This window comes from Sinocyclocheilus anshuiensis, unplaced genomic scaffold (genome assembly GCF_001515605.1).
Source record: "Sinocyclocheilus anshuiensis isolate Anshui unplaced genomic scaffold, SAMN03320099.WGS_v1.1 scaffold1875, whole genome shotgun sequence".
In the NCBI taxonomy this organism is placed as follows: Eukaryota; Metazoa; Chordata; class Actinopteri; order Cypriniformes; family Cyprinidae; genus Sinocyclocheilus; species Sinocyclocheilus anshuiensis.
In genome coordinates this window covers 222,365-233,461 of record NW_015549774.1, presented here as the reverse complement: position 1 = coordinate 233,461, position 11,097 = coordinate 222,365, and the positions used below count along the sequence as shown (strand labels likewise).

Genomic DNA, 11,097 nt, shown 5'->3' with positions numbered 1-11,097 from the left:
CCTTTCACCTGCTTAATTGATGTAGATATAACGAAGAAATAGTCCACATCTGTCCACGAAACAGCTTTTGAGTCAACTGTTCAATTACTTATGGTCCCTTGAAAAAGTGGGGAGGTACATATTAAAGAGCTGTAATTCCATTTATGCTGAGAATCCCTCAAATTAAAGCTCAGAGTGCACTTTAAGCACATATTCATTATAAAACTCTAACTTGAATGTGTTTTGGTCAACAGCTAAAATAATAAAAAATGTGCCTGTGTCCAAATATATATGGACCTAACTGTATATTTAGAATTATAACTGTATTTTCACTATTTACATTTATATATTCAGATTTAAAACTATATATATTCAGATTTGCTTTCAGACAAGAAAACATGTAAAACAGGAAATTATTTCAGATTGTTAAATGCTTAAAATTTTTAATCATTAAATATTAAATATTAATAAAAAAATTATGCATCATTTATATATTTATTGATTTTAGTTCATGATGTTTTAAAAAAACTTTAAAGAATTTTATTCTTTTTAATACGTTTTTTTGTGTTTTTTTACATTTTTGCACTTGAAGCTTTTATTAATATATTATTTTTATATAATATATAATTGTTATCAAAAACATAAACCAACATGAATAGATTGTTTACATGCCCTAGATCTTCATATGCATGCATATATTTAAACTAGATATTTGAAAACAGACGATTTCTTAGAACAGAGAACAAATGCACTCGAAACCCAAAGATTTAAGCAGTATTTTCAGTGAGTTCTACATTTGTCATTCATCTTTAGAGGTTTATCTCGAATCCCTGAGGACATCTCCTGACTGTTATTGTAATGCGTCGCATGACTGTGAAGCCATGAGCTGTTCTGTGAGAGAAAATAAATGCTTGTGTTCAAGGACAGAGTGTGATGAGCTGAAAATAGTGTGGAAATACCAGAATTTGAACCAATGCATTTCCACAGCAGCGTCTCGCATCTGTAGAGTTCTCCATCTGTGTGAGGTCAGAGGAGAGCAGCAGAAAGCACAGGAATCTCAGGCCGCTGTTTTGTTGCTTTTTGCAGCGTCCTGATGCGGTTCTGATCGAACGCTTCTTTAGAGATGCACTTCAGGGTCGTGAAGGACGAAGCCAGCGGCCTGCAGTCCATCAGTCAGAAGTGGATGACAAGCTGATGATGAAATCCACGAGGCAGCGGCTCTGATCAAATCCTGCCGTCAGAAACACATCTGACCTTCAGGGTGTCCATAGGAGCTGCTTTTAATAGATCCTCCTCCTCATGAGTGTATGAAAACATCAAGAAATGCTTTTGTGTGTCTTGGCGATGCCTTTGAATTTTCAGGAGATTTTGAGTCATGTGCATCAATTGGTGAATATATAGATATATAGAGATAGATAAATAGATATAGATATGTAAATATAGATATATCTCAAGGCCTACTATTAATACTAACCACTTAAATTATTAATAACCTTATTAATTATTAATAATTTAACAGTGTATATGTATATATATATATATATACACGCACGCACACACAAGTAAATATTGTTACTGTCTGTTTGAGCTGTAATAAAGAGGTCACGTCTGAAACCCAACAGAAGAGTTGATGTGTTTCAGAGCTGCTTTTATAAGTGCTTGATTTCACAGCTATAACATCATCTTTTAAAAATATCTGCGAGACATGAGGGATCAGCGGATCAGAACTTCACACGAGTGTTTCTGCAGGAGGAGACCCACGAGACCCGAGAAGAGCTCGGCTTTAAACAGCAAAGAAACGTCTGATGACAGACACAGACAGACAGACACACACCAACAGACAGACACACACAGACAGACAGACACACAGACAGACACACAGACAGACAGACAGACAGACAGACAGACATAGCCTCAATTTACACAATATAAAACAAATACAATGAAAACAATACAATGAAAAAAATAGTTCATATACAGCACATGGAGAGGCATAAACCTGTAAAAAGACTATTGCAGTACATTTTACAAGAAAATACAATCTCAGTCTTTCTACTTCAAAATTTCACATTTAGTTCAATGTGCTACTTACCATTTTGTGAAAAATTTATATATTGAATGATATATGCAGCGTACACGTATGTGTCCAAATATGAAACATCATTATGTATGTTATATAATTGCATGCAGATATTGATTTATATGAAAAATGTTGATTTTAAAATATTGAATTTATTGAAATGTATTGATTTACACCAGATACTTGTTATATACATGAACAACAACAAATGAGAAAAACTATTACAAAATCAGCTATAAAATTATCTTTTAAGCATCTTTTATAATAAGTTATAGAAAAACATTTTTTTTTTGGGGGGGGGGGTTACTTATTAGATGTAATGTTTTATTTAATCCTGTGTGTCCCGTTCTCAATAGTGTAATTATACCTTCTATTTTATTATTTCCTTTACATACCCAGTGGTGGGAAGTAACTAGTTACATGTTACATGTAACAATTTCATTATAAAATAAATGTTACAGTTACTGAGAAGAAATGTGTAATTAAATTACGGTTACTTATGAAAATGTTAACGATTACAAAGGGGGTTACATCTGAATATTTTCACACACACACACACCCACATACAGATTTAGCTGATTTCTTTCATAAATTGCACTGACTGCTCTAAAATATGAGACACCAATGTTTCAGGAGTTTAGGACACATGCTTGTTCGATAACTGTTTTATTTCCTATTTAGGTTTTATGTATATGCTTTCTTTTTTAAGATTAACTGCTTTTTGTATGTTAGACAAAAAACATTGTTAGATGCCAGTGTTTTCTGTCATAACTATGAAAAAAGATTTGATTTCTTCCCAACACTGTGCATACCCTCCTACTTCCTCCTGTAGTCACGGAAAAGCAACAAAAACTCAATTTCCCACCAGCGCTCTCGCTCACGCTTGCAGTGACGCAAACGCGTCGGTGCGCGGCGCATGCGCAGTGCGGCGTAAGGGCGACGTGCGGTCGAGTGTTTACGCGCGTAATGGCGGCGGACAGGCTGTGATGAGCCACGGCGAAAACAACACAGCCAGCGATCCAGCCCTCGGTCAGTTTCCACAACGGCGACACGGAAGAACGCGAAAATGCAGATCACGCTGAAAACCCTCCAGCAGCAGACGTTTAAAATCGACATCGACGCGGAGGAGACGGTGAGGGCAGCGCGCGCTGCTAGCGGCTAACGGCTAACAGCTTTCTGCCAGCGATGTCAATAAAACACACTAAAGCTCCAGTCAAACCACTCAAATACGCTGTAATTACTCTGTAACTTTAAGTGAACCTCCGAGACTCGCTGCTGTTTGCGCTTGGCGCTGTTTACGGAGTTCTGTGAACGTTTTAGCATTAGCACGTTAGCTGCTCATAAAATGAGTTTTTACTTCCACCAAAACAGGATAAAAGTTGTCTACATGAGACATAAAAGTAGTGCAGGCACTCCAAAATCTGCATAATCGTCGTTTAGCAATCGTTATGACTTTTTAGTCGTGCCAGACGGACAGTTAAAGAGTAATTAGTGTTTTAGCAAGTCATGCTGTGGCGTTATAAAGGTTTTAACGCGTGTGTGTGAGAGAGAGGTGAACACACACACACACACACACACACAATGTGTGTATCTGCTCCACGATTCATGTGGTTTCCAGACACGTGGACTGAAATGATTGAGCTGTATAACACGAGGGCTAAACATGTATATAATGTATTACATGTATTTTCATGGATTCAGTGGTTACAGACAGTTAATGTCTTTATCAGGCTTCTCTGGCTGTGTCTTCTAGATGAAAACTTTCTGTTAGATGTGCAGTTGGTTTAGTTTGGCCTCATAGGAACACTGCAGCTTTGAATGATATTAGTGTTATCTTCTTCTGCTGTTTGCAGTCATGTGGCATTATCTCAGTCCACTGCTTGGCTTTGTGTTTTGGTCCCAGTTAGTCAGTAAAGATAACATTAACCGCAAACTGATGATACTCATGTTAGTCTAGTAGTGTGGATGTTTTGGGCATTAAAGGGGTTCTTCACCCATAAATGAAAGTGAGTAAATAATGACAGAATTTTCCTAACTTTCAGTTTCTGGTACCCATTGACTTTCATACATTAGTGTTTTTTCCCATGCTATTAAAGTCAATGGGGACCGGAAACCAACATTTGTCATACACTGCCAGTCAAGTTATTGAACAGTAAGATTTGTAATGAAGTGTCACATGATCTTCAGAAATCAGTGTAATATGCTGATTTGCTGAGTTTTTATTATTCTTCTCATCAATATTTAAAACAGTTGAATGCATTGTTTTCGGGATGCTTTGATGAATAGAACGATCCAAAGATCAGCATTTATCTGAAATAAAAAGCTTTTGTAACATTATACGCTATACCATTCAGAAGCTTGGAGTCTGTATCATTTATTAATAGAAATTAATGCTTTTATTTAGCAAGGATGCTTTAAATTGATAAAAAGTGATGATAAAGACACTTATAATATTACAAAATATTTCTATATTTTAGATAAATGCTGTTCTTCTGAGCTTTCTATTCATCAAAGAAACCTGAAAAAATTCTACTCTGCTGTTTTCAACAATAGTAATATTAATAAATGTTTTTTGAGCAGCTAATCAGAATATCATAATGATTTCTGAAGAATCATGTGACGGGAGTAATGATTCAGCTTTGAAATCACAGGAATAAATACAATTTTAAAACATAATCAAATAGAAAGCAGTTATTTTAAATACGTTTTTTGCTGTATCAAATAAATGCAGGCTTGGTGAGCAGAAGAGACATTACAAAACTTAGTTTTCTTAGTTAAGTGTATATCTTCATTTGTGTTTAACAGAAGAAAGAAACTCGTACAGTTTTGGAATGACTTCAAAGTGAGTAAATGATGACAGAATTGTTTTTTGGGTGAACTATTCCTTTAAACTTTGACAGTTTACAGAAGAGTTTTTTTATTTTTACCCATCTGCCCTTAAAAACTCTTTATCTGGGGCAAACGGCACATTTGTGCAGTTAAATAAGACGCGATCCTCCTCGGATGGGTCAGAAGTCAGCTGGACCTTTATGAAGGAAGACACTCGGTGGGTTTAGTCCACACTTCCTGTTTGGAACAGCTTATTCTTAGAAATACTCTTTCTCAGGAAAGCAGCAAACGTTTTGACCAGCTTTCCATTTCTGGCTCCAGTCAGTTGTTTTTTGGAGTGCAAACAGCCGCGTCGGATCCGGTCCAAACCACTTCCATATTTGCTTTGAGATCCGATTGATATTGAAGTTTTGTAAATGTTTCAGTCTACACGGTCAGATCAGATATTGGAATAGTTGTTTTGTCGTTTGGGATGTTAACTAATGTCCTACACACTCATTTACTTTGAACAAATGCAGCACAAAAGCAGTGTTAAGTCGCTGGGGTATATTTGTAGCAATAGCCAACAATACATTGTATGGGTCAAAATTATCCATTTTTCTTTTACGCCAAAAATCATTAGGATATTAAGTAAAGATCATGTTCCATGACGATATTTAGTAGATTTGCTACCGTAAATATATCAAAACTTAATTTTTGATTAGTAATATGCATTGCTAAGAACTTCATTTGGACAACTTTAAAGATGATTTTCTCAATATTTAGATTTTTTTGCACCCTCAGATTCCAGATTTTCAAATATTGTCATATCCTAACAAACCTGGTTTTACAGGTTTACAGCAGTCGTGCTCAAACTCTGAGCTGGTTTTAGCGCTAAGCCGGACCCAATGATATTATAGTTTTGAATTTTTAAATTCGTTTTTATTTTAATATCATTTTCAAATTTCCTATAATTTCAGTTTAGTTTCAGTTAGTTTCATTAATGGGTTTGTTAGTTTAGTTTTTATGTTGTGAACACATTTCTATTTAGTTTTTATATATTTTAGTTTCAGTTTTAGTAATTGTAGTTTAGCAGAGTTAATGGAACACTTCCAGTGTAGACCAAAGCAAGACATTTAATTTGAGCAAAGTTGAATATTTGCACAGTTTAGTTAACTCTTTTGCAAACCTCTTAAAGGGTTAGTTCACCCAAAAATGAAAATTAGCCCATAAATTACTCACCCCCGAGGCATCCTAGGAGCATATGACTTTCTTCTTTCAGACGAATCCAGTCGGAGTTATATTTTAAAATGTCTTTGATCTTTCAAGCTCTGTCATTTCAGTCAGCGGGTGTTGCATGCTTCAGTCCAAAAGACCTGAAATAAAAAGCGCCCATCCATAAAAAAAAGTGTCTCACACGGCTCCGGGGGGTGAACAAAGGCCTTCTGGAGCGAATCGATGCGTTTTTGTAAGAAAAATATCCATATTCAAAACGTAATAATCACTTTAATCTAGCTTGCGCTCACTGTTTTACACGGAAGCAGCTTCGGGAGCATGGCGTATGAGTTCAGCGTTGCACATGCGTCGCTCAGAAGTGACGAACACGGAAGCACAGCGGAGAGATCAAAACAAAACAACGGTCACTAATTAGAAGTACAAAACGAGGATTTGTAAAGACTCCTGTAGCGAATCGATGCGTTTTTGTAAGAAAAATATCCATATTCAAAACGTAATAATCACTTTAATCTAGCTTGCGCTCACTGTTTTACACGGAAGCAGCTTCGGGAGCATGGCGTATGAGTTCAGCGTTGCACATGCGTCGCTCAGAAGTGACCTAGGATGTGTGAGTAAAACGCAGCCTAATTTTCATTTTTGGGTGAACTAACCCTTTAATAATGAAAATAAAATGATTCTTTACAATTGAACAAAAAGCAAAAAATATGCAACTTATATGTAAAGGTTTTCAGAGTTACTAGAAAGCTACAGGCAGCTGAGTTTTTGTCAGGGTTGGAGCTAAATTCTGCAGGACAATGACCCTCCAGTGCTGGATTTGAGGAAACCTGTTCTTTGTAATCGTCATTGAAACTGTAAACTTTATTTTTGTCCATCTGTGTTTTCAGTGCATTAATTTCTCTCATTTTGGATGTGTTTTGTACAGTCGAAGCGGTGCTCGTGTCATGGACTCGAGGCGGACGTTGCTATAGTAATCGTAAAGCGCGACAAAATGACTATTCACTAAAGTCAGCTCATCCAAAAATTGTAATTCTGTGTCTGTTAACTCACTCTCATGTTGTTCTCGCACGTCAAACACGCTTTTAAACGTCCGTCCGCTGTAAGGTGTGCATTATTATTATTTCCCATTTCATATTTTATATTTTATAGTTATTTCCCATTTCATTTCCCGCGTCTTGTTTTTTAAATGCATTCTCTGTGAATAGAATAGGATTCAGCTCATGTGCATGAAGCGCCATCTACAGGTATTTCCCTAAACAACCACAGGTCAGATTTTCTGGCACAGAATGAGAAAATCACGAACACGATTATTTCTTTTTGCTAATTATTATTTGATTTTAGTTAGTTTTTCAGTTACTGTTGTTAGTTTCGTTTAGTTTTAGTTGTTCATTTATTTTGAAATGTTAATTTTATTTCAGTTTACGAAAATGTTTTTTGACCAATAGTTTTAGTCTTAGTTTTCGTTTACGAAAATAACCTTGGAAGAGCGTCTGTGTGCTTGTTTGCTCTCTCGGATCGGACTTTGATTTGTTTTCTCCTGCTCTGTCTTTCACAGGTAAAGGCCTTAAAGGAAAAAATAGAGAATGAAAAGGGAAAAGATAACTTTCCGGTGGTGGGACAGAAGTTGATATATGCAGGTACGTCCTCAGCGTTCGATAAGGTGTGACTGTATGGCGTCTGTTTCCAGCTGATAAGGATGTGACCCTGATTTGTCATCATCTTATTCTGTATTATCGTGTGAAACGCAGTGATAATGTACAATCATGCAGGAGCATCATTCTGACATTTGTTGATGAATGACTGACAAGACGCGAGAGCTGCGGGCGGACGAATAACGGCTCGTTTATTTTAATCATTTTGTCCCCTGCAGGCAAAATCCTGAACGATGACGCGGCTCTCAAGGAGTACAAGATAGATGAGAAGAACTTTGTGGTGATTATGGTAGCAAAGGTGAGGCATTATCAGTCTTCTCTCCGCTTGCGTGCAATTGCTTCTCTGCTGCAGAGTTTGATGCATGTGACTCTTGACGTCTATAAAATCCTGAAATATTCAAGAGGAATTTTGAAAGCTTATGTAAATGGGTGAAGTGAAAAGTTTAATTGCTTTGATTGAGATTGAGGCCATTTTTGGACAATTGCTTGTTGTAGGGACATATGAAATCTGTTATTTTCCCTTTTTTATTTTATTATTTTTTTTGTGTTCTGTTTTAATGGTTATATTTAGAGATGCACCGATTGCAATTTTCTTGGCCTATTCAGATTTCCGATTTTTTTTTGTTTGTTTGTTTTTTGTTAGTGTGACTTGCCGATACCGATTTTTGCCGATTCTGATTTTCTTTCTAAAAACTATAATTGACAGCATATATAAACAAAAATCTATGCTTTTATTTTTTAATGCACAAAAAATTATTTACGTAATAAAAATGATTAAACATTACAATTCCCCCAATCTGGACAAAGTTACAGATGTTCTCTCACCTAAACAACTCTCAAAATAAAGTGCTCTATGACTAGAAAAGAGGTAGAAATAACAATGAACTGAAAACGGATGTCATTTCCCACTGTTTCTTAAATTGTCATTTTTTCACTTATTAAATGTCATCAAATTCTTACATTGTTTCAGTTAGAATAATAAGAAACTAGGGCTGTTACCATTCAAATTAAATCAGTATCAACAAACTCCATCTTTCCACAGAAGCTGCATCTGAAGTGGCTTTAGATGTATTTACAGACTGTTTGATGAAGCTGAGCTGCCATAAATGCATTTACACTGCAACATTCTGAATGCATAAAGAATGTTATAAGATTAATGTTTTAAACATTTTTTTTTAAGCGTACAAATAAGAAATGTTGAGGAAAATGCAATGATGGTTTTAAATATGAAACAAACCAGTAGGTGGCGGCAAATGACTGTTTGAATGAGTGAGTCATTTAGTCCTTTAACAGATTTGTTCAAACGGCTGATTCATTCAGAAACGAGGCAAGTGACTTCTGTCTTAATGAACGGGTTACTGAATCATTGACTCGCTTGATTTGTTCAAAAACGTGGATTCATTCAGTAACAAAACACTGCTCGGAGACACAAAACAATTCTGCTGTGGCTTTGATTGGAGCTATTTTCATCAGCGAAACTGAGCACAGACAGTCAAAATTGTGTCTAAAATGTAAGCCACTTGATTTTAACTTCTTGTTTATTGAACTACTATTGTATAAAATATCCGCCGGTTATGCAGAAAATTGGCTAATTCCGGCCCCTGATTCCATCCCTCCACAAGTCATGAAACTTTTTTACAGAAATTTTATAAAAGTTCAACAAAAACAACATTTTTAGGGCCCTATAAAATTGGTTTTACTTTTTCCTAAAGTCTGTTTAATTTTTCCCAAATTCCATGTTTTCTGTTTTAATGGTTTAATTCCGTTTTAATTAGGGCTGCACGATAAATCGCATGCGATAGCCATTGTTCACTGATGAGCTGCGCAAAACCACGTTCATATTCGCTATTTTTTGCGCAGCTCGTCAGTGAACAACAGCTCTGTGTAGTTAATGCTGCTCAATGTGAAAGCCCGCAGGTGATGGAGATTTACCGCTGATTACAGAACCGGCTTTACTGATAAGATGCGCGTTAAATATCGCATGCGATTTATCGTGCAGCCCTAGTTTTAATAATCAGAAAGCATGTGTAATTAATTGAAATCATGAAACTTGTGCATTTTTACACGAGTTTAATAAAAGTTCAACAGAAACGTCATTTTTAGAGCCCTGTGAAATTGGTTTTATGTTTCCTTAAGTCTGTTTTATTTTTCTGGATTTAGCCTAGTTTTAATGGTTTAATTCAATTTTCATTATCAAAAAGTGTCTAATCAGTTGAATTCATAAAAGTTTTATTTGTTTTAATTTTCCTGGATTAATGATTTAATGTGCATGTATTGCATAAAAATGGTAATAATTAAATTATAAAAAATTTTATCAATCTTTTAGAATGCAATCAAATAAAATTTGTATTTGTTTTAATTTTGCTGGATTAATAATTTAATGTGCATGTATTGCATAAAAATGGTAATAATTAAGTTAAATTATTAAAAATTTAATCAATCTTTTAGAATGCAATCAAATAACATTTTTATTTGTTTTAATTTTCCTGGATTAATAATTTAATGTGCATGTATTGCATAAAAATGGTAATAATTAAGTTAAATTATTAAAAATTTAATCAATCTTTTAGAATGCAATCAAATAACATTTTTATTTGTTTTAATTTTCCTGGATTAATAATTTAATGTGCATGTATTGCATAAAAATGGTAATAAATTAAATTATTAAAAATGTAATCAATCTTTTAGAATGCAATCAAATGAAAATTGAGCAATTCCTTTTGTTTTTGGCAAACAAAGTGCTGCACAACAGTTTTCAACTTAAAACATGGAAGATAAATTCTTGGACACTGGTCCATACTGTGATGTGATTTGATTGTGTACAACCTACTTTTGAGTTATTCATATAAAAACAAAAAAGATGAGTCATGATTTAGATTCTCCTGATTATTTTTCACCGTCTTTATGACCCTTACTAACTGTTGACTAAACTCGTTTTGATGCTGTACTTTACAAGATGTGTATTTGTAAATGAGTTTTGTGTAGTCCTCGCTTAGTTACTGAACACAGAATAGATGTTATGTGATATGTTAATGAGCTCGTGCATGTGATGTCAGTGTGAAGTTGTGAGTAATGGGATGTTTCTCCTGCAGCCTAAAGCGGCTCCTGCATCGGTCCCTTCATCTGCTGCCACAGCGGCCAGTGCAGCCTCCTCCAGCACTACAACAACCCCGACCCCTTCTTCAGAAACCCCGTCTGAGAGCGCGACTGAAGAGGACAAACCCGCCAGCAGCGCTGAGCCCTCCTCTACACCAACCAGGTAAAAACACACACCCTGACACACGAGTGTCCATCTATATAGGGATGCACCGAAATTAAAATTCTTGGCCGAAGCTGAACAAAATG

The 11,097-nt window shown here is 35.4% G+C and overlaps 1 protein-coding gene across 1 annotated transcript in view; it reads left to right on the top strand.

The window, feature by feature from the left end:
• Positions 1-2,947: 2,947 nt before the first annotated feature.
• Positions 2,948-11,097, top strand: part of LOC107660841 (UV excision repair protein RAD23 homolog B-like) — a 29,604-nt gene continuing 21,454 nt past the window's right edge. The window contains exons 1-4 of the mRNA XM_016450263.1: positions 2,948-3,191; positions 7,656-7,737; positions 7,971-8,050; positions 10,845-11,011. Of these exons, the coding sequence (XP_016305749.1) occupies positions 3,126-3,191; positions 7,656-7,737; positions 7,971-8,050; positions 10,845-11,011 (395 nt within the window). The 5' untranslated portion in view covers positions 2,948-3,125. The remainder of the gene's footprint in view (positions 3,192-7,655; positions 7,738-7,970; positions 8,051-10,844; positions 11,012-11,097) is intronic.